This window comes from Bos grunniens, chromosome 2 (assembly GCF_055505025.1).
Source record: "Bos grunniens cultivar Pamir isolate PY7600 chromosome 2, Bosgru_T2T1.0, whole genome shotgun sequence".
Taxonomy (NCBI): domain Eukaryota; kingdom Metazoa; phylum Chordata; class Mammalia; order Artiodactyla; family Bovidae; genus Bos; species Bos grunniens.
This window is the reverse complement of record NC_141166.1, coordinates 21,676,787-21,703,513: the sequence shown is the minus strand read 5'-3', so window position 1 is coordinate 21,703,513 and position 26,727 is coordinate 21,676,787. Positions and strand designations below refer to the sequence as shown.

Here is a 26,727-nt window from a genome sequence, read left to right as displayed (position 1 = left end):
GGATTCTTTACCAGCTGAGCCATAAGGGAAGCCCTGCTGTATGGGAATAGAATCTAAAAAAGAGTGGGTAAGTATGTGTGTATGTGTAACTGATTCACTTTGAAGTACAGTACAAATGAACATAATATTGTAAATCAGATATACTCCAATAAAAAGCAATTACATAAATTAGTATCTACTTCATCTTCAGCACATAAGGACTCAGGCGTGTCCAGTCCCACGTGGACACTGTGGTACCATGGTGACAGGATGATTATCACCCACCCTCATGAAGGCATTCTCCATTGGTCATCTTTTTTTTTAACTTTCTTTTTTTTTTTAATTTAAATATATATTTTAAAATTTTGTGATGTTGTATTGTTTTCTGCTATATAGCAATACTAATCAACTATAATTATACATATGTCCCCTCCCTCTCTGGTCTCCTTTCCCTACCCCCTCTCATCCCCCAGGTCATCATACGGCACCAGTCATCTTTTCTTATTTTGAGAATTATTACTATTATCAGAATAATGACATACATTATTTTAATGTCTTTGCTTACAAAATAGGAAGTATGAAAAGGAATAGTCCATGGCATTGTTCCATAACTTGTTCATTGCACCTGTAGGCTACTCTGGATATCAGGATTATTACCCATATGGCGGGCGAGGTGCCTATGAAGATGTCCCCAGGAACTATGACACGTACACCGCGGGACTGAGTGAAGAGGAGCAGCTGGAGAGAGCATTGAGAGCCAGCCTCTTGGACCAAGGTAGGGAATTTGCACCCTTCACTTATTTTAAAGTACATACCTCACATGGTGTGATGTCTGAAAAAGGGCTGTTTGTAGCAAATTAAACTTTAAATAGTTTATAAAAAGGAGATGTAGATGAAAAAAATGTGTGCAGATTGTGATTACAAAGAATGGGGTGCGATGCCATATTCCCAGCAACCTAAGCTAATAAGGTGCCAGACTATGTATGTATTGTTAAAGTGGTTCTTTTTATAGGCCTGCCGCACTCAGTGCTTTGGCATTAAAGTCAAGAAACCTAAGAAAAAAATTCTAGGTACATGAAGGAAGGGTTTACTTTGAAATGCATATCTATAAGGCAGGCTATATGTCACTGTACATCAGTGTCGCCCACAGGCCTTCTTGAGAATCACATGGGCAGCTTGGTGAGAATGCAGACTCAGGGTTTAGCTGCAGGCCTACTGAACCAGTCTCCCTGCGAGCAGAACCTAGAAATTTGTATTTTTAACTGACTTTCCAGACGATTCTTTTACCAATTAGTATATGAAAAGAAAGTGAAAGTGAAGTCGCTCGGTCATGTCCAACTCTTTGCGACCCCATGGACTGTAGCCTACCAGGCTCCTCAGTCCATGGAATTTTCCAGACAAGAGTACTGGAGTGGGTTGCCATTTCCTTCTCCAGGAGATCTTGACCCAGGGATCGAATCCAGGTCTCCCACATTGCAGGCAGATGCTTTACTGTCTGAGCCACCAGGGAAGCCCTATATGAAATAGTACATGAAAACTGCCCTATTTATTTTGCCATCTTTCTTCTAGGTTTGGTAATAAGTTTTGGTATTCCTGTTTTTATTGTTTGTGTGTCTGAGTGTTAGTCACTTAGTCATGTCCAACTCTTTGTGACTCTATGGACTGAAGCTTGCCAGGCTCCTCTGTCTATGGAATTTCCCAGGCAAAAATACTGGAGTGGGTTGCCATTACCATCTCCAGGGGATCTTCCCAACATCTACTGCATTGGCAAGAGGATTCTTTACCGTTGAGCCACCAGGGAAGCCTGCTCGATACCATAAGTAACCATAATATCAGGTACTTAAAAGAGGCTTCAGCCATTTGCTGGAATCCGTGAGAAGGGGTGAGCTTTTTCTTCACTAGATCTATCAGAGTTTCACAGAAGAGGTGGTATTTGAATTGATCCTTGAAGAATGTGTAGCATTTGCTGAGATGTGAAAGGGCCTTCGAGGCAGGAATCATATCTTCTCAGACACAAGAGTAAGGGGTGTGGTCATCCCACCCTCGCTTTTGAATAAAGTGCTAAGAGAAGAAGGGGAAGAAGAGTGGGTAGCTAGGCTGGGGCCTGATCACAGAGGTCCCAGAATTAAATAGGCCACGTGGAAAATGGGTCTGGTCTATGATGTAACTTCCAGTAAGAGTTCTGCACAGGAGAGTGATCTGATCAGAGCTGTGTTTCACGGATCCAGCAACAGTCATGCCAGGAACAAGGACTAAGCATGAAGGGGGGTATCAGGCATTACAACATATGACAGGAACACACAGATTCCTACAACTTGGTTTCTGATGTTAAGAATACGGTCTTAGCAGTAAGTGTGTGTGGAGGTAGGCAGTGAGAACAAGAGGGGAAGACAAATCAGAAGACTTGAAGTAGTCTAATCATGGAGCAGAGTCTGGATGATGAAGGTGGCTGAGGCAGTGGAGAGGAAGATACATCAGGACTTCTCAGATGAAGAGTATCAGAACGGTGGCCTGTCAGTCGTCTATTACTGGGTAAAATTGCCCAGACACACTTGGCCTAAAACAATACATGTTTCTTCCACATTTATGGTTCTGCACGGATGATCCCATGGGCCAGGCTTCGCTGGTCTCAGCTGGTGTGCTGAGGTGTCTGTGGTGGTCAGTTGGGGCTAGCTGCTCTAGGACACCTCCTCTACCTGCCTGACTGACCGCTATCTGATGCGATGGTGGCAATTGGTCCACATGTGACTCGTCATCCAGCCGGCCAGGCCAGGTTCGTCCACAAGGCCTCAGCGCGAGGGTTCCCAGGGAGAATGCGGGAACATACTTAGGCTGATGTATTGTTGGTTCCTCTGTATTTTGTTACCGAAGCAAATCAGGAGACCAGACAAAATTCAGGGGATAAGGAAGTAGATTCCACCTCTTCCTGGGCCAAGCTGTAGAGTCACATTACAAAGAGGATGCACAGAAACAGAGGGGGATAACCAGGTATATTCTTGCCATCACCAGCCTTAATGGACTGCTGATATCACGGTCACTGGAAGCGTGCCTTAGCCTTGGAATCCTAAACACTGGGGGAAAGGCCCAGAGGCTGTATTTTAACAAATTCTAAAGGTTAGTCCTGGGCACAGCAGGTGCTTAATCACTCCAAGGTGAGACATGCAATATTATGGGAGGTAAGGATATTATGTATTTAATTTAATTTGGAACAAACCATAATCTTAACAGAACTGTGTCTGAATTTGTTACCTTGGACTGTCCATTGAATGTAAATATGGTATGCTCTATTGGATGTAAATCTTAGAAGTGCAGTAGAAATGTTATCACTGATAAAAATATTAATCCCTGCGTATCACACACACAAATGTAAGGAAGTCAGAGCAAAGCTACTAAGCCTGGACTTTGTACAAAACTTTAGTACCATAGAGAGACAACAGGAGGGGATTTTTGGAGTGATGGCACTATTCTGTATCTTGGTTGTTGTGATGGATACACTACTCTTTGTGTTTGTCAAAACTCACCTAACTGTATCCCACAAAGAGAACATTTTCCTAAAAAGGAGTTTTAAAAGATGTAAATAGAAATTAGCAAGAAACCCAATGAAATAACTGGTAGTCTTGCAAACAAACACTATAAAAATCATTAGTGAAAAGGTCTTATTTAGAAATGGAACATTGTTGCAACGGATTCACTTTGGGTCTTGTTTAGAAATGGAACATTGTTATAACTGATTCACTTTGCTGTACACCTGAAGCTAACTCAACATTGTAAGTTAGCTATACTCCCCCCACCAAAAAAAGAAAAAGAAAAAGAAAAGGGTCATTTACATGGTGATCAAGGGTCACTTCCTAGAGGATGTGTTAATAGGGAAGCAGGGAGACTTAGGAGTCATCACCTGATCCCAGCGATCAAATTTGGCAGCATTATTATGGGATGGCCTGATAGTGTATGTCTCCTGATGCGACGCCATATGAGGAACACAGCATCGACTATGACATATTCTTACTAAAAATGTTTCATCTTCCAGAGGAAAGGCCCATATACAGGAAATACATGGAATAGAGGAAAAAGTCAAGACATCATACAAAACATGAGGTTTCTACAGTTTAGTGACACTGGTCTCCTGGAAAAAAATCAATGTCAGAAAGAAAGCAAGATGTGATTTTTATATTAAAAGGAAGTAACAATCAAACATAACACAGCACCTTGAAAAACTGATTCCTATAAAGAGACCTTTTCTGAGGAAACAGAAACTTTGTATTTGGACTTTGTGTCAGATGTTATTTGGGAATTGGACTAACTTTCTTTGAGGTGACAGTGGTATTATGGATAAGTAACAGAAGGTCCCTTATTCTTGGGAGATATCCACTGAAGTATTTGGAAGCAAAGTAATAAGTCTGCAACTTACTTTCAATTTTTAGCTGAAAACAGCTCTCTCCTCTCTTTCCTTTTCATTCTGCCTGTCTCACTCACTCAAATAAAGGTGAGAAACTGCAAACTTTACCCTGCAATTTATCTCTTGAAAATCCAGAATGACAATACTGACAATTCTTAGTTCTGCAATTAAGAAACCAATTTATGAAATTAATGTTTTCCTAAACTTACTTGACCACAGAACTTCATTTTCAATGAATGTTTTTAAGAGCGTATGGAACTAGTTCCAATGAAACTGTTCTGAACTGATGTCTTAAAGTGCGTATATGTACAGTAATGGGTGACAGCAAAGGAAATCACTTTGCAAATTGTTTATATTAATTTCAACTTTATTTCCCTTAAAATATTCATGTCTGTCTTACTAAGAGTGAGACGCCAAGGAGACATTTTTTAAAACGGGCTTTATTATTTCTTACCTTTATTTCCTATAGAAAAATATTTGGTTTATTTTATAACCGTTGACCATTATGGTAGGTACATTTGTTTTGAACCTTATTTTTTTTCATTCATTATTATGTTGTAATCATCTTTTTAAATGCCATTAAAAACTTTGAAACATACAGACCCTCCATATATTTTCTTAAACTTACACCTGTTTCTTTTTTTTGTTTCTTTTTAAGACAGGAGATGTGCTGTAGGGGCTTCCCAGGTGGCTCAGTGGTGAAGAATCTGCCTGCGAATAGAGGAGACACAGGACAAATGGGATTGATCCCTCTGTTGGGAAGATCCCCTGGAGAAGGGAAGGGCAACCCATTCCAGTGTTCTTGCCTGGAAAAATCCATGGACAGAGTAGCGTATCAAGCCACAGTCCATGAGGTCACAAAGAGCTGGACACTACATGCAGGCACAGTGTGTTATTAATAATAGTATTTTTAATTCTGTGTTTGTTGAGATCATTATATACTTTTTGTTCTTTAGTTTATTATTAATAACATAGTAAATAATTTTGATTTTCAAACTCTGTCCTTGGAATTCTCCAGGCAAGAATACTTGAGTGGGTTTGCCATTCCCTTCTCCAGGGGATCTTTCTGACCCAGGGATCAAACCTGGGTTTCCTGCATTGCAGGCAGATTCTTTACCATCTGAGCCACCAGGGAAGCCCCAATCTATTATTAATAACATATTAAATAATTTTGATTTTCAAACTTGAGGCAGGTTTGCATTCCCAGGTTAAATCTCCTGTTTGTGATGTTTCTGGTGCATCCTGGTGAAGTGCCATGTGTACCCAAAAAGACTGCGTCTTCTGCTCTAGTTGGGTGGGGTATTCTACAAATGTTATTTAAATTAATTGAGTTGATAGTGTTGCCCAGGTCTTCTAATCCTTGCGGATTATCTGTCTACTTGTTCTATTGAGCACTGTATTTTGAATTTTGTAGAATTACTGTAATATTCAATATGTACTATATGGTTACCCTCAGCGTACCAACGGCTTTGAATTCCTCCGCCGTTACCTTGTTTCTAGGGCGGGGGCTGATGTGCCTGAGTATTTCTCAGTGTCTACTTGGACTTCGTTTTTAAATCTTTGTGCTGTAACTGGGTTAGGTACTCTGTCCCCTCCCTCACCCCTTCTCCAGTGGGTGGCACACTGTTGTTACTCGTTGTTGTTCAGTCGCTCAGTTGTGTCCAGCTCTTTGTGACCCCGTGGACTGCAGCACACCAGGCTTCGCCGTCCTTCACTATCTCCCGGAGCTTGCTCAAACTCACGTCCGTCAAGTCGGTGATGCCATCCAACCGTCTCATCCTTTGTCGCCCTCTTCTCCTCCTGCACTCAGTCTTTCCCAGCATCAGGGTCTTTTCTGATGAGTTGACTCTCCTCATCAGATGGCCAAAGCATCAGAGCTTCAGCATCAGTCTTTTATTCGTTCCTGACCCAGGTATTGAACCCAGGTCTCTTGCATTGCAGGCGAATCCTTTACCTCTGAGCCACCAGAGAAGCCCCATTTGCTTGTTGCTCTCTGCTTTTTAGCCTGGCTGCGGGAGGCTGGTGTCGGAGAAGGCAACTGCACCCCACTCCAGTACTTTTGCCTGGAAAATCCCATGGATGTAGAAGCCTGGTAGGCTGCAGTCCATGGGGTCGCTAGAGTCGGACACGACTGAGCGACTTCACTTTCACTTTTCACTTTCATGCATTGGAGAAGGAATTGGCAACCCATTCCAGTGTTCTTGCCTGGAGAATCCCAGGGACGGGGAAGCCTGGTGGGCTGCCATCTATGGAGTCGCACAGAGTCGGACACGACTGAAGCGACTTAGCAGCAGCAGCAGCAGCAGCGGGAGGCTGGTGTAGGGTGTGCTCTGATTAAGGCTCAGTCCAGGGAGTCATTGTGTCCCTTGGTTTGGAGGCATGGTCTTCTCAGTATCCCTGACCCTCCAGTTTAGAGGGTGGTTGTTTTTTTTTTTTTTTCCTTCCTCTTCCCTTTTCGAAGCTGCAGAAGGCTCTCACTATTTCCCTAAGGGAAACTTGGTTTTTGTCTTTCTTGCAGGCACTTAAGTCTTTTGTTCCTTAGGGACAGTAGGGAGGAAAGATCCAGGCAGGCTTTCCTGCGGTGGCTGCTGTTCTGTCCCTCAGGACTATCCCAGGAAGGACAGAGGACAAAGGACACATGCTCTGAACTCACCTGTGTCTTTATAAGGACCACTGGAGGTCCTGAGAAGAGCCTGAAAGTGGGTGTGAATTCCTTTATATTGCAGGCCCCATGTGTTCTGTGTTATGTATTCTAAGAATATAATCTTGCTAGCTGTCGCTCTGCCTTAGCAATGTGTTAACAGTGTTGGCTGAATTCTCGTAAGCGTCCAGTAGACCCTGTCCTGGGTAAACAAGGGCTCCTGTAACATCTTGGACTTCTGTCTAGCTGACTGCCCTACTGCTGTCCCTTTCTCTTAGGTTCAGGCAGAATATTAATTTGCAAATTGTGCAGAATTTATGCTTAAAGATGATAGTGGTGCTTTTTCCAGTTTTCTATGTCCCCAGTGGAAACCAGAAGTGTTTCTGATTCTTCATTGGGGGTTTCAATTTATCATCTTAGTACATTTATCAGCTTTTTTAAAAAAAAGAAGGAAAATCTTTCCCTCATGAAGAAGGTAGAATCTATAGGCTTGTTTTAAAAGGCAGGGTAAACGCTTAATTCTTTTTCTTGGATTCCCAGTTTTCAGAGAAGTTAGCGTAGTAGTCACCATTAATACTGGGACTTGAAAGGGCCAAGTAGTGGAAATTCATTTGGTGGAATGCCAGTCCAGCAAGAAACATCCAGCACCAAATTAGTTTCAGACCTCTCTTTAGGTCAATATACTGGAAGAGTAAATTAAAGAATCAAGGTAGCAACTTTTTAACCTCAGAATTTGCTGTTGTCGTATTTCCTAACAGTGTACCTGGCTATAATTACAAGTCCTAAAGCTCATGCCAGGAAGAATAATACCAAAGTAGTCTTTGTAGAAGAAATATCGAAATCCCTATTATTTCAAGAGGCTTTTTGCACATTTACTACCATTAACAAAAATCTTGTCCTGTTCTGTTGGCAGTCTCAGCTTTTATAAACGAATCCAAGAGGCAGCTGATGCCACAATAATAGAAAAATTCTGGATGAGAGCCATCTCTTTCTTTGAGTCAAAAGGCAGATGCCAACTAGGAACATTAGCTCATTCCATTTTCCTCTCCCCCTCCCCCACATCCTTCTATGTATAATTTGTGCCTTTTTTTTTTTTTTTTTAAATAGCCTGCCACCAAGTTCAGCTGGCGGCTGGGTACAAAGCTGTGTCCTTTTCAACTTCTGTCTGCCAGCCTGGAGCATGTGTACTGGTTAAAACTGGAAATCCTCATGACATGTGGAGTAACTTGTGTTGCTTTTCCTAGACTCCTCTGAAAGGCAAATGGCCACAATCACACTCCGGCTCTCTTGTGAAAATCAAGCAGTTTTGTCACCCCCTCCCCAGACTGTACAGTTGGGGTTACTGGCTGGCCATATGTGGAGCTATGGTGGGATAAACTATAATACAAAGGTCTTGGCTTTAGATTGAAATGGGTTCCTGCTTTGTCTCTAAGTCTTCACGTGTAAAATTAACCAGGGGAGCTATATTGGAAAAGAGTATCTAGGTTCCAAATTAGTATGTAGGGCTTTTGTTGCTCAAAGATCACTTGACAGTATCTTTGAATCCTTTTTATAGGCATTTATATTCATAGGGATCAATTCAGGTATATTGTAAGTGAAAAAACAAAGAGAATTTAACTGAGTTGTCTGTTTTGCCTTTTATTGAAGCTGCACCAAAGTATATGCAAATGACATTTGTCTTGTTTATTATTGTACAGAAAATTTTGGAAAAAATGGAGTAAATTACATACATGTTTTTAATCTTTCGTCATATGGTACATCACATGGTATGAGAGAAGAGGCTTGGAACTGCAGTGGTCTGAGTGTCAGTCCTCAGTGAACTAACTTTACTTAAGATGTATGTCACTGAACCTAATCAGACGTTTGCATTATTGCTATTCTTTTTTTTTAATAATGGTGGTGGTGGTGGTTTAGTCACTAAGTCGTGTCCGACTCTTGTGATCCCATGGACTGTAGCCTGTCAGGCTCCTCTGTCCATGGGATTCTCCGGGCAAGAATACTGGAGTGGGTTGATAAGAGAGTTGAAGTGGGTCCCCTTCAGAGTTTTCTTTCTTTTCCATTATTCTGTGGTAATGGACTGAATAGGGCAGGCGTAGCCAGAAATGGGGACATTGAGAGGTGTCAGGAATATTGGCGCGTTTGTCATCTAGGTCTCAGGGCTGACGGATAAAAGATCATTTCTGTATCGGAAGATAAAGTCACACAACTGTCTAAGGCAAATCTACATTGATATGTAAATACGTTTGATGGTGGTACCTTCTTTAGTCGCTTGATTATATGACTCTTCACTGGCCCAATGCAGGCATAATGCAGTTGGTGATTTTTAACGTATGCAAATGTTCACGGCTGGTCTGCTTGGCTTTGCAGGCGTGTTGGAGGCCAGGACAGAGATGCACAGCTCATTCTGTGTGACCACTTAACTTTTTTTTTTTAAGTAATTTGGTGTGTTTTCCCCTAGGAAAACTTTCTCTGTAATGAAAAAGTGCCATCTGCCAGATTTCCTAAAAGCAATTTCATTGCAGAACGCTTCCTTTAGATTACTGGTTCTTACTCCCTACTCTCGACATTAGAGATATTCATTTCAGTGAGTAAAGTTTGGTATTCGAGACTGTAGCTAGATGTGAAATTGTGCGTGTAAAGAAATATAAATACACGCTTTTTCAAACCTGTGAACTAACATGTGAATATATCCCAGTCAGGAAGAGAAAGAATAAAATAAGTGGACCAAGGTTCTATTTAGGTTGCTATTGGGAAGGAGCAGGCTTCTGTTGAGGTTTAAGACTTAGAAAGATTAACTATATCTTGGCCATTGCTAAAATAAAAAAAAAAATAATGATACATGGAATTGAAACACATTGAGAAATTGACATTAATAGTTCTTTGTGAATTATTTTATAATTTTTCCTTTGCCACCTACCCCCCAGTCACCATTTATTTAAAGCAGTATTCAGATGCTAATGAGTAGATTTAACAATAAACAAAACTCTAATGAAGTAGTTCCGCCCACCCACACCTTCTCCATCCTGTTTTGGGGGCTAGCAGGTCTTAGTGGTTGCAGGCCTGTTGCCTGGTGCATTTGTCACCTCGCTCCGGATGACTGTTCATTCTGTTCCTTAGCGAGTCCCTCTCTGAGTCCCTTGTCTATATGTGATACTGTTGTTGAGTGATAACAGGGTACAGAAATGAGTAAGTCGTCTTCTTTGCTATCAAACCAAAAGTATTATTCTTTTTGCTGAATGATAGGAGATGTAAGTGACTTCACTTCAGCTACCCCAATATATTAGATTTAGGAAAGAGATAAAGTAACTTTCAAAATGAGTTAGTCCCTTTACTTATCCATCTATGAAATTCTGTGATTCAACAACTGTGATTCCTTAAGCTGTGTAAGAATTTTATAGAATAGCAAATTTATTAATATGATGATTTGGATACTCAGGTTATCTATACAGTTTTTTTCTTTTTTTAATCTGTACAGTCTTTAATACCAAAGTTATTGATGGGTATATTCAGTGTCTCATAAGATCAGACTATAGGCCTGTTTAAGAGACTCTTCATTCCTATAAAATGTTTTCATTAGGAAGAGAGTTGTCAAATAGTGCTTTAAAATTATAGTAGATTCTACATTCTTATTAATCAAACAATTGGAGGTGTGAAAAATTTTCTAATTCTGTGTATCTGTACTAAAATAGGAAACAAAACAAATTCTCTTTTTTTGGAGCTAAAGGCCTAGACTTTGTTTCATTGACTCAGCAGTTGATATTTTAATGAATAAAATTAAATAATTTTTTTTTTTAATTTGAGCCTTTCTTGTAACATATACCATATAATTGTACCATATAATTTTAAGTACATAACTGCAGTCTTGGGGAGGGACCTCTTAAGTCAATCCTTTGCTTAATTTACTTAAATTATTTTTAAAGTAGGTAATGGAGAATGATATAAGACCATACCATTTTCAAACACGAGTGGCACGGAGAGTGACCTTAAAGGTCATCATTGTCTGACCCTTGATTTTACCCAATGCGGAAGCAGACTAGGAGAAGTCAAGAGACTTAAATCCTGTCGCAGTATATATCTGTGTCTGTTAACTGTGGACAGTGGCCTGCCCTGGGGATGCCAGTGTGATGTAGGTCGGCTTCCCCAGGCATGAGGATCCTGGGAGTCAGAACCTTCCTGGAAGGCGCGAGATTGAATCCACATTTCCTTGTGCTCCTATGAATCCAGGTGGGAGCAGAGCTGAGCCTTGAATTAGCTTCCACATCTGTCTTCTGGGCTGCCTGCAAAGGGACTCCCAGCTTTCTCCCAAAGTCCTACCTGAATTCCAGACGTCCCAGGGTGGGTGTTGCTGAGGGCCTGAGGCAGGTGGTGATGAGTACCTCAGTTCAGTTATTATGGTCTTCTAGGATTTGGACAAGTGTTGTCATGCTGGTTAGAAAAGAATATATTAACTGTGGAAAATACAAATCACCAAAAAGAAAAGACAAAAAATAGTTCATAACTCCACCACCCACATTAAAACCACTCACATTGAATCCTTGCAGCTACCCATAAGGTAGGCACCCAGAAGAAACCGCTGTACATGTTTTGGTGATTGTTTCCCCAGGTCCATGAGCATTAATGATTCTGTGCCAGGAAGGTTCACATCCCCACACAGAACCCTATGAAATAAGCATTTGTCATTGTAATCATTGTTTTAGATTGGGAAACAGAGCACAGAGAAGTTAATTGCCAGGCCCAGGGTCACATGCTGAGTGGCAGACAACAGATGAGAAGACCAGACTCCTCTATTCCTTGCCGGGGCACTTTCTACATTGTCCAACACAGCCTCTTCAGAAAAAGCACTTGTGGGCTGCTGTGAATTTTCAGATACGGAAGAGTCCAGCATGAATCTGTCTGTAGCCCTCCACATAGTCAGCCCGCATGGCTGAGCTGGAGTTATGTTTGTGTTCTTGGAGGTGGATTGGCCGTTGCAATCATCCTGACATGAGAACACTGAAAACTCTTAGGTAGGCATGGTCACGATGGAACAGTCTCAGCTAAATTGAAAAAGACAGTATCATTTATAGAGTGACAGTGACATTTCTCTTACTATTGTCCTCACATCATTGGCCTTGTTCTTTGGTTGATTTTTTTTTTAAGCAAAAGAAATCCTGACATTAATTTAAAATTGTGAAATCAATAGTTTGTATAGGAGAAGAATGCCCTTCTTATGGCAAGAAACTTGCATATTAGGTATCTAATAGAACACACACCAAAAAATGTGCTTCCTATAGACAGTCATAAATAATCTTCTGGGCAGTCATTCATTTCTACCAAAAACTATAGCATGTGAGTTTGAAAATATTGTGTTTACCGTGGGCTCAATTAATGTCATTTGAATTGATATTTGCACTGTTCATTTAAATAGGATTCAATTTTTCTTCTATGGCTTTCTTTTTAGAAAAAGATTCGTAACAAAAAGGAATAAATGCGCTTGCACCAAGTTTGCCTTAAGACATCAGAATTTTACATTGAGCTACCATCTGCCAATGCAGGAGATAAAGGAGACAGTTCGATCCCTAGGTTGGGAAGATCCCCTAGAAGAGGAAATGGCAGCCCACTCCAGTATTCTTGCCTGGAAAATCCCATGAACAGAGGAGCCTGGCAGGCTACAGTTCCATGGCATCAAAAAGAGTCAGACACGACTTAGCAACTGAGCACAAGACAAAAACAGCAACATTTTACACATTCTTCTAGTTTCTTGCTGGGCTTCCCTGGTGGCTTAGGCAGTAAAGAATTCGCCTGCAGTGCAAGAGACTTGGGTTCGATCCCTTGGTTGGGAAGATCCCCTGGAGGAGAGGGTATGGTAACCTACTCTGGTCTTCTTGCCTGGAGAATCCCCATGGACAGAGGAACCTGGAGGGCTGCAGTCCATGGGGTTATAAAGAGTCAGACACAGCTGAGCGACTAAGCAGCAGCTAGCTTCTTGTTAATAGGAATCATTCATGTGAGAATTTTCACTGTCTTTTACTCAGCCTCTTGAATCTCACTTGGAGTTGCACGTGTTCATCCATTTTGTTGTGTTGTTTTGCTAGTGAGAAAAATCAAGAGTCATATGTTGGTTTCCATTTATTACAGAATCACAAATAGCTTTCAAAGTGGTCTAGTTTCATCACATGGCAGTTCTCCAAGGATTCAAAACTATTTATAATTCTGTTGTACTTTGTTATAGAGAGCCAGATGTGAGAGTCATGCATAATATGTATTTATATATCTTCGTGAATCTCAATTAGGGACCAGCAGTCTTCCTGTGTCACATCTGTGTTATTTAAATCTACTTTTGTTGTAACACAGGACCAAAATTGTGCAGCGTTATTAAGATTACTATAAATATTAAGCTGATTAAAATTACATTGTAATCATCTGCTTTAGAAAAATCGCAAATGGCCTAATCATGCCCCAAAAGGAGAAATAGGTGAAATAAATCATGATCGAGAATAATACTCAGCCACTAAAAAGAGAAGCAGGTTCACAGTGAGTCAAATGAGCAGGATATAGCAGTATTCTTAGTAGAGACACATCTATTTTTGTAAGACCTACTAAATGTACTATAAAAAAGATTGGAATAATATTTAGCAAAATGCCACTCATCCTATTTCTCGGGAATAAGATTATGGTGACTTACTTTCTTGTTTTGACTTCATGCCATTCTCTCAAATGTCTGCAAAATCACGTAGAACTTTTATGAAAATCTACACATTGCTAAAAATATGCAGTATTGGCCTTCCTCTTCTTTGATGTTATCCACAGTCCCACTCTGTTAAAGGCATCAGGCTGTTTTTTTTAGAGGAATGCAGAGAAAACTCCACCTCACGCCTTCACCTCCAGCCTCTGTGGGCTACTTACTCCATCAGAGTGATGAGGGAGATGGTGCAGAGCTGATATCCAAACTAGGATTTCTCTACATCCAGTCTCCACTTTTCCTTTTTGCTCATTTCCTTCTTTGGTTTCTTATCTATCCTTCAATCCTTCCAGGCTGAAAGTATCCACATACTCTGGGCATGAAGAACAGTGGCTTCAGTTACCAGTAGCTAGCTCTCCCTGGCTGCTTCAGTAATTTTTTTTTCCTTTAATTAATTTTTTTTATTGAAGGATAATTGCTTTGCAGAATTTTGCTGTTTTCTGTCAAACCTCAACATGAATCAGCCATAGGTATACATATATCCCCTCCCTTTTGAACCTCCCTCCCATCTCCCTCCCCATCCCACCCCTCTAGGTTGATACCGAGACCCTGTTTGAGTTTCCTGAGCCATACAGCAAATTCCAGTTGGCTATCTATTTTACATATGGTAATGTAAGTTTCCATGTTACTCTTTCCATACATCTCACCCTCTCCTTCCCTCTTCCCATGTCCATAAATCCATTCTCTATGTCTGTTTCTCCACTGTTGCCCTGTAAATTAAGGGATCCAGAACACACCGGATCCTGTCTCATTGAAGCCTTCAGGAGCCACAGCACCACGTGTTGCCATCTGACTTTACAGTTTACAAAAGTTAAAGCTGCGTATATTTTACCAAGCGTGTTTTTTTTCAGATCAGTTGTGCATCACCTCAGTGGAAGGTGTCTAGTGACTGGCACTCAGAAGTTTGGGTCGCCAAGGAAAGGGAGAGTCTGGCATGCTTTCTGTGGAAGAGAATTTTTGTATCGCAAAATACACTTTTTGTGTTTCTAGGAAACAGTGGGAGTTGACTCTCAGATCATAGTGTTCAGGATTCCCTACAAATCCCTACAGAACAACCCAAAACCAGTACTTTGTAATTTTCAGCTCAGTGAGACTGAAAGGAGCTCGGGGTGATGCCGAAATAAAATGTAGCCTAGCCTACCGACATTAAGGGAGATAAAGTGTTTAATCAGTGTCTTCTAGAAAGAAGTGACATCTGTATGGAACACCTGCTGTCTTCATTATAACTTTAAATGAGCTGTGTCTCTGGGGGTTAGCAGGCCCTTCTTTTGGCACACTGTGCTGTGACAGAGATAAACTTTAAGCCCCAAGTAATTCACCATTGTGTGGAAGATGCTTTTTAGTGAGACGTGGGGCTGAGGAGGAAAATGAGCCCCTGCCTTAGATCACTCAGGCCCAGCGAGAATCATTTTGAGCATAACTGTGACACTTGTCAGGTTACGACAATGTTTTCTTACCCCCTCGGCAGCCCTAATTGTTTGCTAATTATTATCATTTTAATGTTTTATGCATCAGGAAGGCATGAAGACCGTGTTTCTTGGTTTACGGGCATAGCTGTTTTCTGGATTCTGGATTTCTTTTTTAATTTTAATTTTAAACTTTTTCTTTTGTATTGGGGTGTCACTGATTACCAATGTTGTGATAGTTTCAGGTGAACAGTGAAGGGACTCAACCACACGTGTACATGGATCCATTCTCTTTCAAACTCCCCTCCCATCCAGGCTGGCACGTAACACTGAGCAGAGTTCCATGTGCTATACAGTAGGTCCTTATTGGTTATCCATTCTAAATACAGCAGTGTGTACATGCCCATCCCAAACTCCCTATCCCTCCCCCTCTGACAACCATAAATTCGTTCTCTAAGTCAGTGAATCTCTCTCTGTTTTGTAAGTTTATTTGTAGCATTTCTTTTTAGATTCCACATATAAGGAATGCCATAAGATATTTCTCCTTCTCTGTCTGACTTAAACTTCAGTCAGTATGACAATCTCTCGATCCATCTGTGTTGCTGCAAATGGCATAATTTCACTGTATGCTTTGAGGAAGGGATCTGAGTAGTCACTGAGCAGTGCCCGTGTTGATGGCTTGTTTCTCTTACACTTTCGCTCATTACTGCAGGAGCAGACAGTCCTGCATGTAAGGGACGAGGATGCATAGAAGGGAAAGAGCAGCAAGGAGTGCTTTCTCAGAGAGCCTTTCAAACCGGTCACCATTTTGGCAGATTATAATCTAACCAAGAATTATTTCCATAAGCGTGGCTGTGAAAAACCCTGATGGCCCCAGAAAATAATGTTTAACCAGCCATGTGGTTCATCTTATTAGCCTGAGGGGAAAATAACTCACCACCAAATTCTGCCATAGTGTAGATAGGATTGTTTGAAACCCAAATCAAAACATCTGCTGTTTTTCTACTGTGCGAACCTAATGCTTTGTCCTCTTAAAGCAGCAGCAGTCGTACAGCTGCTGTGCACTCTGTATCTCAGACCTTGACACCAGATAAGGGGGACATCTTCAGAGTTAATGAGCTATTAGGACATTCTTTCCTGTCAATTAACTGGTAGAATAATGAGATCAAATGAGCACTGTCCTTAAAAACACCCAGACTTGTATTTTCTAAGAAGAGTGTCTTTCTCTGCTGTTTTAGTTACATGAATAGACAGACAACTGTTTAACATGAAAATAAAAACTGCACCTACAGCAGACATAAGAGAGGTATACAGACAGGATCCTATTTACTCAGGATTCACAGGGTTTCCTCTTGAGAGGATGTAATGATACCATAGCAACTGCTTTCACTTTGATTGTCCTAAAGACTGGCAGACAAATATTTAGGGGGTGAGCATGCTTTGTCATGTGAATACATGTATCATATCTAAAGTTTGAGCCAGTCAAGGTATCTATCCTAAATTTGAATTAGTGGGCTCCAGACCATGGACCATCTAAAGATTTTGATTTTCCCCTGAATGTGATGAGAGGTTAGGGAAGGGTGTGACCAAAGGAGAGAGGGGACCATGGGGAAAGACCCTGAGATGAGAGGGTGGCCCACTGTAGGTACTACAGTGGTTGCAACAGCAATGGATTTTTCAGTGTGCGGACCAGAGTGGCAAATGGGTGAGAATCAGGCTGTCAGAGACCCAGTATGTTGTGCTTAAGGGTTTTGCACTTGACCTTGGATACAGGGGAAACCACTGAGACTCAAGTGCGGGGGTAGCAATAAGATGAAATCTGGGTTTTAAGCCCACTTTGCTACGTGTGGGTTACAGGAGAGAGATGGAGTTTGAGTTCCAGCACACCGGGCACCATTATTTAGTGACATATGCTTGCATATATATGTGAGTGTGTATGTGCATGTGTGTTCACTCAATCCAACAACTGCAAATGAAGTGTTACCATTTACCCATTTCAGAGAAGAGGAGACTAAGCTGAAGGGAGGCAAACTGAGGTCCCATAGCTGCTAGGTCGTAGAGCAGAGATTTGAGCCCAAGGAGTCTTGGTTCCAGAGTCTATTTACTTAATCATTACATTGTTTCGCCTTTCATATTGTATTGCTAGGGTCACCGTCATATTATTTTACTTGATAATTAATATAATTAATAGTATTCTAAATGCAACTAGTATTTTACTGGCTTAATGAACTTTTTCTTGGTATTCATACTCATAGGAATGAAATTAAAAATTATAATGAGCTAGAGTTTTCTGTAAAATATTCATCAAAAACTTTCAGGCTTCCCTGGTGGCTTAGTGGTAAAGAGTCCACCTGCCAATGCAGGAGACACGGATTCAGTCCGTGATCCAGGAAGATCCCACATGCCACAGAGCACTAAGTTCGTGTGCCATTAACTACTGAACCTGTGCTCTAAAGGCCGGGAACCAAGACTGCTGAGCCTGCGTGCCCTAGAGCCCATGCTCTGCAACAAGAGAAGCTACCACAATGAAATGCCTGCATGCTGCAGCTAGAGCAAAGCCCGAGCAGCGATGAAGACCCAGCAGCCAAAAATTAAATAAAAATTAAAAAGTTATCAAAAAGTTTCAAATTAAGTTTTCCAAATAGAGGTTTTTTAATGTCTTCTTGGTCAACGTTAACTTTCCTATGGGAATTTCTACTACACATTTCATGGTCGAGTGTTTCCAGAACCTTCAATGGAGACGTGTGAAAGTGGAGGGAATATAAAATCCCCAGATATTTTCCAGCCCACAGCTAACACTCAGCCAACTATAGACAGAATCTTCCACTTCAGTGGAAAGTTAGAAAAGATGATATTAAATGGAGGACTTTTATGAAAGGTACAGCTCACTGACATCAAGGAGAATTAAATGTATTTGTGACCACACTTGATTTCTGGAAAAAAGAGAATCACCATTGGTATCCAGCAAGACTATGGGTCCATCTAAGGCCTATGAGACAAGGAAGGTCAAGTGTACTGTTACTGAGTAACTCGAGACGATGTTTCAGAGATTTTGGTGGTTTTCAATCCTGGCTGCCCGTCAGAATCATCTGAGGAGCTTTTAAAAATTATCGGTGCCTGGACCCCCAAATAAACCAGAGTGCACAGCCAGTGGGGCAGGGGTGAGGGTGCGTACACTGAGACAGCCATGTGGGCGCAGGCATTAGGGTTGTGTTATGAGCATCCTGTGATGCGTGCAGGCCTTCACGTGGGGAGCTCCTTGAGGACAAAGGAGAGACGTTTCCATTTATCTCTATATCATTCTTTAGCTGTAGAAGACGACAGAGGGTACCTTTTTTTAAAAAAAAATTTTTTTAATTGAAAGTACGAGATGCCAGTCCAGGTTCAATGCACGATGCTGGATGCTTGGGGCTGGTGCACTGGGACGACCCAGAGGGGTGGTATGGGGAGGGAGGAGGGAGGAGGGTCCAGGATGGGGAACACATGTATACCTGTGGTGGATTCATTTTGATATTTGGCAAAACTAATACAATTATGTAAGGTTTAAAAATAAAATAAAATTAATTAAAAAAAAAAGAAAGTACAAATAGTACCATCCATTTAGTAGTTACCTAGATTTCTAAATTCTATGTAATTTTTAGAATATATGGAAAACCCATATTGTGCCAGGTATGAGCAAGGTAGCCACCCCCTCTTCCCCTAAAATGAAGATTAAAACCAAAGTTTCTGCCTGCAGGAAACTTAGTCAAGTGGAAGAGAGAGAAGGAGAAGATTAGAAGGAGGGAACTAAGAAGGAATCAACAGAAACAGCCGTTGTCTGAGTTAACCTGTTGTTAATCAAAGAGAAGGGTGACTGATGGTCGGGAATATTTAGGAATGGGATGGATTGATGGAGAGAAGGAGAGAGAGCGAGTCGTGAATGGTTTCCTCTTAGGTTTACATGACGAGAAAGGAAACCGTTAAGACCAACTTACATCACATACTAGTTCTTACTGGAAATCATACAATTAAGAAACTGTAGAAGAGCATGTTTGTTTTTCATTTATTCTGTTTTTTAGGCTTGCCTTTATTAATGAGGAATGTTGACATAAACATAAAGCAGCACATTTTAATGATTATTGCTTGTAGTGTGTTTTCTTTTTAAATTATTTTGCCTTTTAACATGTTTCTTATTACAGAGGCATGAGATTCTTTTCCAGGCCTTTTAGTGATTAGGAAATTTGCAATTCACAAGAGCACCAATTAGAGACTATTATAACCTGACGGGCACGACTCTGCCATTTGAGGAGAGCTCAGCTGACACTTTCAGAAACTGCAAAGAAATGTTAGTCTAAGAGCTCTGTGGCAGCAGTTTGGCCTTATAAGAATTCCACAGAGTTCGTTTGTAATAATATAGTTATTCCTTGGATTATAGTAACTCTGTAAGAGCCTTAGCACTCACCACCTTGGTCTTAACCCCCTTGGCACAGTGCACCCTAGAAAGAGAGGGTATTGGCTGGAGCCACATGGCTTGACCATCCCTGAGCTCGCCCTGGAGTCTGCAGAATCATACTCCCTGTTCAGAGCTGTTTTTTCCCGTATCCCCCCAAGTTCAGTTTTAAGCATAATATGTGATCAGAAAAATGAACGGGATTATTCAGAGTAATAATACACATTCTCACCATTACAACTACAGGGTTGGCCAAAAAAATTGTTGGGTTTTTCATAAGCTGTTATGGAAAAAACCCGAATGAACTTTTGGTCCAACCCAATACATAGCCCCCTCTACCTTAGAGGGTTGTCAGTAAGATCCTTTGGTGCCTGCCTTTGCTTCGAGACGTGCCTATTGATTGAGAAACTAGAGCAGATAGGCAAGGATCTATCCTTTAAAATAAATTTTAACAAGTTCCATCGACCAGCTCACATCAGCTTGCTTTCTAACATGACGTTGGGAACTCCGGTGGGTTTTCTCGCATCTTGTATTTAACTGAGCTTTCTTGTGGATGGATCCAGAACATCCTCCAACTAGATTTTCTTCTTATGCATTGAGTGTCTTGATACTGTGAATTTTTGGCTAGATTAATCTTTAATTAATTGATTAAATTAAGTATCAAATGATTTTTAAGACAAAATTAGGAGTCAACTTATATTTTCTTAGTCTAATTTTATAACATTTGTACACAATTGGATTTTCAGTTGAAATCAGCCCTAGTATTGACATTTTGCTAAATGCCAAACATTAGCTCTTTGAATTGAGGGGGGACTCCAGCAAATGCTTCTCATTCATTCCCTAAACACTGCCAGCAGCATCCATGTGTTGGGCCGTCATCACACAGTCAGAAATGTGCCTCTTTAGAAGGACCTTTCAAAACAGCATAAAACGAGAATAATTCTCTGTTTTGAGCCCCCTTGCCCAAGTTGGTACTTAAGAGGATCAGAAAGTTGATTAACCCAACTTAATTTAAAATTGTCTTATGGTAGTTATCAGATACAGTTCAGCTAGACAGCCGAAGCTTTGCCTATCAAGAATTTGGTTTTTTCCTTTGAACTTTTTATTTTATATTGGGGTGTAGCTGATTAACACTGCTCTGATAGTTTCAGGTGAACAGCGAAGGGACTCAGCCATACATATACATGTATCCGTTCTCCCCCAAACCCTCCTCCCATCCAGGCTGCCACGTAACATGGAGCAGCGTTCCCTGTGCTACATGGTAGCTGCTTGTTGGTTATCCATTTTAAATATAGCAATGTGTACACATCCCTCCGTTTCCCCCAGGCAACCATAATGATGACTTTGTTTTAAAAAATATGTAAAGCAGGGAAACAGGGAAAAGATAGGAAGAGCGGAGAGTCTGTCTTCGCCTCAGTCTGTGAGGAAGCCCGTTGCAGCCTGCCTTTCACTCCTCCACACAGTGTGGGCTTCACAGCCAGTCAGGCCCCAGTTGGAGCCCCAGCTGTCTCTCCTTCACCAGTGAACAAGGTAATTAGGGGATTTATGGGGATTTTGTGGCTGGTGGTTAGACCCTCCTCTTGGGGCCGTGGTGACAGCCGCCTGAGTCCTGGGATGAGCGCCCGCCCCCCTCCCCTGCCCAGAGAAGGCCCTGGGAGAGCGCCTCCTCTTTCACACGTGCTGTCTCCGCTCATCTCAGGCCACTGGCTAACATTTATCTTTTGGCATTCATTTCAAGCCATCCTGGAGATATCTCCAAAAAAGATGATAATGGTAATGAATGCTGAAGCACTAATATTTAGCAAGCCCCCTTGTATGTACCAGGCCCAGCAAGGACATTACATGCATTTTTAAAAATTTACTTTGTACAAGAACTCATGAGGCAGGGCACAGTTGAGGCTTATATGTTAAACGTATTAGGGCTCGGTTCTGATTCCAAAGCACTGCATCCTGTTCCAAGGATCTCTTCTCGGAGTGTGAAATTCTGTTTCTACCGCCATCCAAAGCCTCCCAGGTGGCTCAGTGGTAAAGAACCTGCCTGCCAGTTCAAGAATGAGGGTTCTGTCCTTGGCTTGGGAAGATCCCCTGGAGAAGGAAATGGCAACCCACTCCAGTATTCTTGCCTGGAGAATCCCATGGACAGAGGAGCCTGGCGGGTTGTAGTCCATGGGGTTGCAGGAGAGTCAGACACAACCTAGCAACTGAAACAACACAACAGTCAACCAGCACATACCTTGAGCTGGGTGCTGCTCTAAGTTCTTCCTACGTATTAACTGAATTAGGGTTCACCGTAACTTTCTGGAAGTCCTACTGATGTTCCTGTTTTTCAGATGAGAAAACCAAGGCACAGAGGGGCTCAGTAACCTGTCCACTTACAGAAGGTCACAGAGTGTAAACTGGGTCTCAAACTCTGGTTCTTAAAGCCCCCAGCTGTCCTTCCCCTTTCACTTAAGCAGTTCTTAACACTTGTTTTACAATAAGTCTCAGACTAATCAATGAGAAGACAGCATCCTTAACCATCCCAGCTATTCTTTCTGCTTTTCCAGTAAACTTGCAGAATTCTTTTCCTTATCCTTGCTACAGTCCTTCTGAAGTAGTGATATATTGACTATTTCATCCAAAGGCTAAACCAAGACTAACGCCTAAGCAAGGAAGAACAAATAGTGAATTCATTAACTGGGAATCTATTTACAATCCCCAGGGCTCATTGTGCGGGCAGTGCTTCTGTATCATTTAGAGTTGCTAATAAATGAAAGTCTTTGCATCTTTCCAAGCTTCTTGATATTTACCAGTCTCATATTTTACCATAGGAAGCGGCTTCAACAAGCATATTCATGTGTTGACAGTTCTAATTAATACAAGTAATTAGTCCTGACAGTAGAACTGTGAAAAGAAGACCCATTCATAAATTTGCTAATTATGTCACTCTGCTCAGAATTTAATTGCAGTCTAGTCTTTAATCATTTCTGTATATGGGCAAAAGGCCAGCTGACTAAATTCTTCAGACTTTTACATTTACCACTCGTAAAGGAATTTTGTCAAAATTAATTTACCATTGGAACATAACGGTCTGGTGTGCAGAAGTGGTGAAGAACAGAGCTCCTTCTGCAGAGAAACAAACAGGAGAATGGGAAAAGCCAGGCAAGGAAGGAGGGAGGGAGAGAGGAAGTCATCAAGAGCATCCACATCCTTTCTTACGTATCTACATCTACAAGGTTTTGTGAACTCATATTTCAGTGTTTTTCTAAAAAGTAAGGTAGTTTTATTTAGGCTGTTCATATGCTCATGGTACAGAAAACTTGAAGACAGTTTGTTACCTGGATCCAAAGTTGAGCCCTCCTCTCTCTGATGTAAATAGCCTACTTTTCAAACAAGGACGTCTGTTCTAAAACAGGGTTTTTCTAACTGAGCTCTATTGTGTGCGTGTGCACGTGTGTGCTCAGTCACGTCCTACTCTTTGTGACCCTGTGGACTGTAGCCTCCCAGGCTCCTCTGTCCATGTCCATGGGATTTCCCAGGCAAGAGTATTAGAATGGGTTGCCATTTCCCCCTCCAGGGGATCTTCCTGACCCAGAGATCGAACTCGCATCTCCTGTGTCCCTTGCATTGGCAGGCGGGTTCTTTTCCACTGCACCACCTTGAGAAAGTGTGAGTCAGTCAATCTTGTCTGACTCTTTGTGACCCCATGAACTATACAGTCCATGGAATTCTCCAGGCCAGGATACTGGAGTGGGTAGCCTTTCCCTTCCCCAGGGGATCTTCCCAGCCCAGCGATTGAACTTGCATCTCCTGTGTCTCTTGCTTTGGCAGGCGGGTTCTTTACCACTGCACCACCTTTGGGGCTGGATAATTCCTTGTTGTGGTGGGGGTGGGGCCATCCTGTGCACCATGGGGTGTTGAGTAGCATCTGACTTCTTAGCCACTCTGTGCTTGTGCATCCTTCCTCCCAGTTGTGATGGCCAAAAATATCTCCAGACACTGCCATTGTTCCCTAGGTGGGCTAAATTGGTTGAGAACCACTGCACCAGAGTGTAAGTTTAGATGAAAAAAGAATCAGGTAAACTTGTGTATAGGATGCTTACATAGAAGCAGTTGTAGCAAAATCAATAAAGCACATCACTTAAAAACAATTTGGTAATATAAAATTCAGATGGAATGATGTTCCTTGAATTTCAGTACCTCCTTCAGTATCAGGTTCCCTCTGGTTCTCTTGGATTGTAAGTACAGTAGTGTTTAGTATTAATAGAAGAGTAGTTGTATCTAAAATCCTTTGCTTCTTGTGTTAGATACATTGGGCTCTTAGCTTTCGTGGATTTTAACATTTAGAGTTCTGACCACTTTAAGATGACCTTAAAGTTAAGGACACTCAGCTGCAGGTGTTCTTTGTTTTCAAGTTCATGAATTGCTCCCTTCTTGTCTTGCCTCCATCCAGTGCTTAGACGTCCAGTCCTTTGTTACGCTCTTACAAATACGTTAATGCCCTTGCTGCTCAGCCCTTCGTCCACCTATATGGAAAAATCCTCAGACTTCAATGAGCCCAGCCACGGGGCATCTGGGACCCTGCATCTGGTGGCTGAGCTCAATTGGAGAATGTGACCCAACAGAGCAGACTGAGCCTGTTATAAATGACATCAACATCTCCCCTGTCCTCGACCTCCCAGAGAAAATAGAATCCACCTGTAGGTAACACCTTCGGCATCCCATCATGAAAACTACAAACCTACCTGCATCCACTCCCACACTTGTTCCTCCTGACAGCTGGGCAGGGAGGGCTCATTCCTCTTTTCAAAAGCTAGTCGTTTACCTGTCTTCTCTGCAGGAAAATCTGTTGTTACTGATTAACCCTCTCTCCATTCTGCCTTCAGCTTTTGAATCTACCAGATCCTTCCTATCAACATGTCAGCCTACTCAAGTCTCTTTCCTCCCTCATCCCAAAGAGGAGGAGACAGGTCAACAACTCAACTGACTTTTATTCACCACCTTTCCTTTCCATTTACAGTCTCCAAAGTCTTCACTTTCACTCTGGATCTTCCCTCCACTTCTTCAGTCGTGCTGCTGCCCGCCCCACCCTCCTTACTCTAATGAAAGTTCCCCAGTGATCTCAATGTTGCTGAGGCCTGGAGACACTTTTCTTCCTTAGATGTACTTAACGTTACCCATCCACTCCTTGAAACCCTGCCTTTTTCCTCCAGTTCTCCTGATGCCCACCCTCCCAGCTCTCCCACTGCTACTCTGCTCTGAACCTTTTTCTTGGTCTACTTTGCAGGCTTCCCCCATACCCCCAACCCTTACCACCATCCCCTGCCACCTTGGAATATCAGTTTTCCTAATTACTTTATTCTAGGTCTTATTGTCTTCTCTTAAGCTTTAGTTACTATTTGTACTTCAAATTTATCTCCTCCGCCCAGATCTCTTTCTGAAATCATAGGTAAATGAACTCAAGGACATCTCACGTGCATCATGTACAAACCTGAATTTATGGTAGCTTTTCTACCTCCCCAGCTTGCTCCCTGTCAGGTGTTACCTCCTGGGTGTCGGTCAGTAACCAGGTGATCTTGATGCTAACTCAAAATATGTCTCAAATCCACGTCCACTAGTCTGGGCCACTGTTATGACTGGACTGTAGGAGGTCAGGACAAAGAGGTGTAAGAGCCAGATCCCATAGGGCCTTTCAGGCCATTGAAGGCCTTCAGTTTTTCTCTTGATGAGATGGGAGCCATTAGAGAGTTTTGAGCACAGGAGTATCATAATAATGTAACTTTATTTTGTAAAGGGTCACTGGGGCTATTGTGTTGAAAATGGTCTGTGGGGTGGCATAGTGGGTTGAATGGTGACCCCCCCCCCAAGAGATATATTCACCCAGAGCTTCAGAATATAACTGTATTTGGAGTAAGCCTCTTTGCAGATGTAATAAAGTAACAAGGTGATATCATCCTGATTGGGTCCATTGGGACCTAAACCCAATGGACATGAGTTTGAGTAAACTCCAGGAGTTGGCGATGGACTGGGAGGCCTGGCGTGCTGCAGTCCATGGGGTCGCAAAGAGTCGGACATGACTGAGGGACTGAACTGAACTGAAACCCAGTGACAGCTGTGCTGATGAGTTAGACAAGAAGAAGATAGACACAGAGGAAGAGGCACAAGTGGAGACAGAGGCAGAGGGGAGCAGCAGGAAGACCAGTTAGGGTCCTGCTGCAGTCATTCAGGCAAGGGAGGACCACTGCCCCGATTCTGATGGTAGCCATGGAGGAGTGCAGAGTGGTCTTCTGCACAGAGCTTCTGGATACGTTTTGAAGGCAGAGAGGATGCATCTTTGACAGAATGGTGGTGATTATGAGAGAAAGAGAAGTGAAGGGGGAGTAACATTTTTGGCTGAAGGCATTGAAAAGTTGGAGTTCCCATTAACCTGAACACACAGAGAACATTTGCAGGGGAAAAAATAGAGGTAAGTCTTGGACCTGAAGAGAGTGACAGGCTTATGAGAGCTCCACGTGGGGATGGAGTAGGTGGTTCAGTATGAGATTAGATGACAGGTATGGTCTGGAAGTATCAGCACGATGTAAATATTTAAATTCTTGAACGTAGATGGAATCACCAGGGCAGTGAATATCAATGGAGAAGAAGATCAAGGACTGAGCCTTGAGGGTCTCCAACATTAAGGGGTTGAAGAGAAAAGGAGGTACCAGCAAAGGAGAGTGAGAAGAAGGAACCAGTGAAACAGGGTGAAAAAAAACAGAGAAAAAGAGAGCAGGTGGTCCTAGAGCTGCAGTCCCCAGCCTCTGGGATCTAATCCTTGATGATCTGAGGTGGAACTGATGGGAATAATAATAGAAATAAAGTGCACAGTAAATTTAATACTTTGTGTATGCTGTATGCGTGCTTAGTTGCTCAATCGTGTCTTACTCTGCGATGCCATGGATTGTAGCCCACCAGGCTCCTCTGTCCATGGGATTCTTCAGGCAAGAACACTGGTGTGGGTTGCCATGCCCTCCTCCAGAGAATCTTCCCAACCAGGGATCAAACCCAGGTCAACCCACATTGCAGGCAGATTTTTTACCAACTGAGCCACCAGAATCATCCCCCCAAACCACCTGCTTCCCTGGTCTGTGAAAAAATTGCCTTCCATGAAACTGGTCTCTGGTGCCAAAAAAGGTT

At 42.1% G+C, this 26,727-nt stretch overlaps 1 protein-coding gene across 10 annotated transcripts in view; it reads left to right on the top strand.

The window, feature by feature from the left end:
• RHBDD1 (rhomboid domain containing 1) overlaps window positions 1-26,727 on the top strand; it is a 210,058-nt gene that overhangs the window by 78,429 nt on the left and 104,902 nt on the right. For 8 of the 10 annotated variants that reach the window (XM_086338152.1, XM_086338146.1, XM_086338148.1 and 5 more), the window contains one exon: window positions 611-754. In XM_086338152.1, the coding sequence (XP_086194278.1) occupies window positions 611-754 (144 nt within the window). Of the gene's footprint in view, window positions 1-610; window positions 755-4,006; window positions 4,976-26,727 lie in introns of those variants that run through there. The other 2 variants (XM_086338150.1, XM_086338151.1) reach the window with 1 other exon arrangement.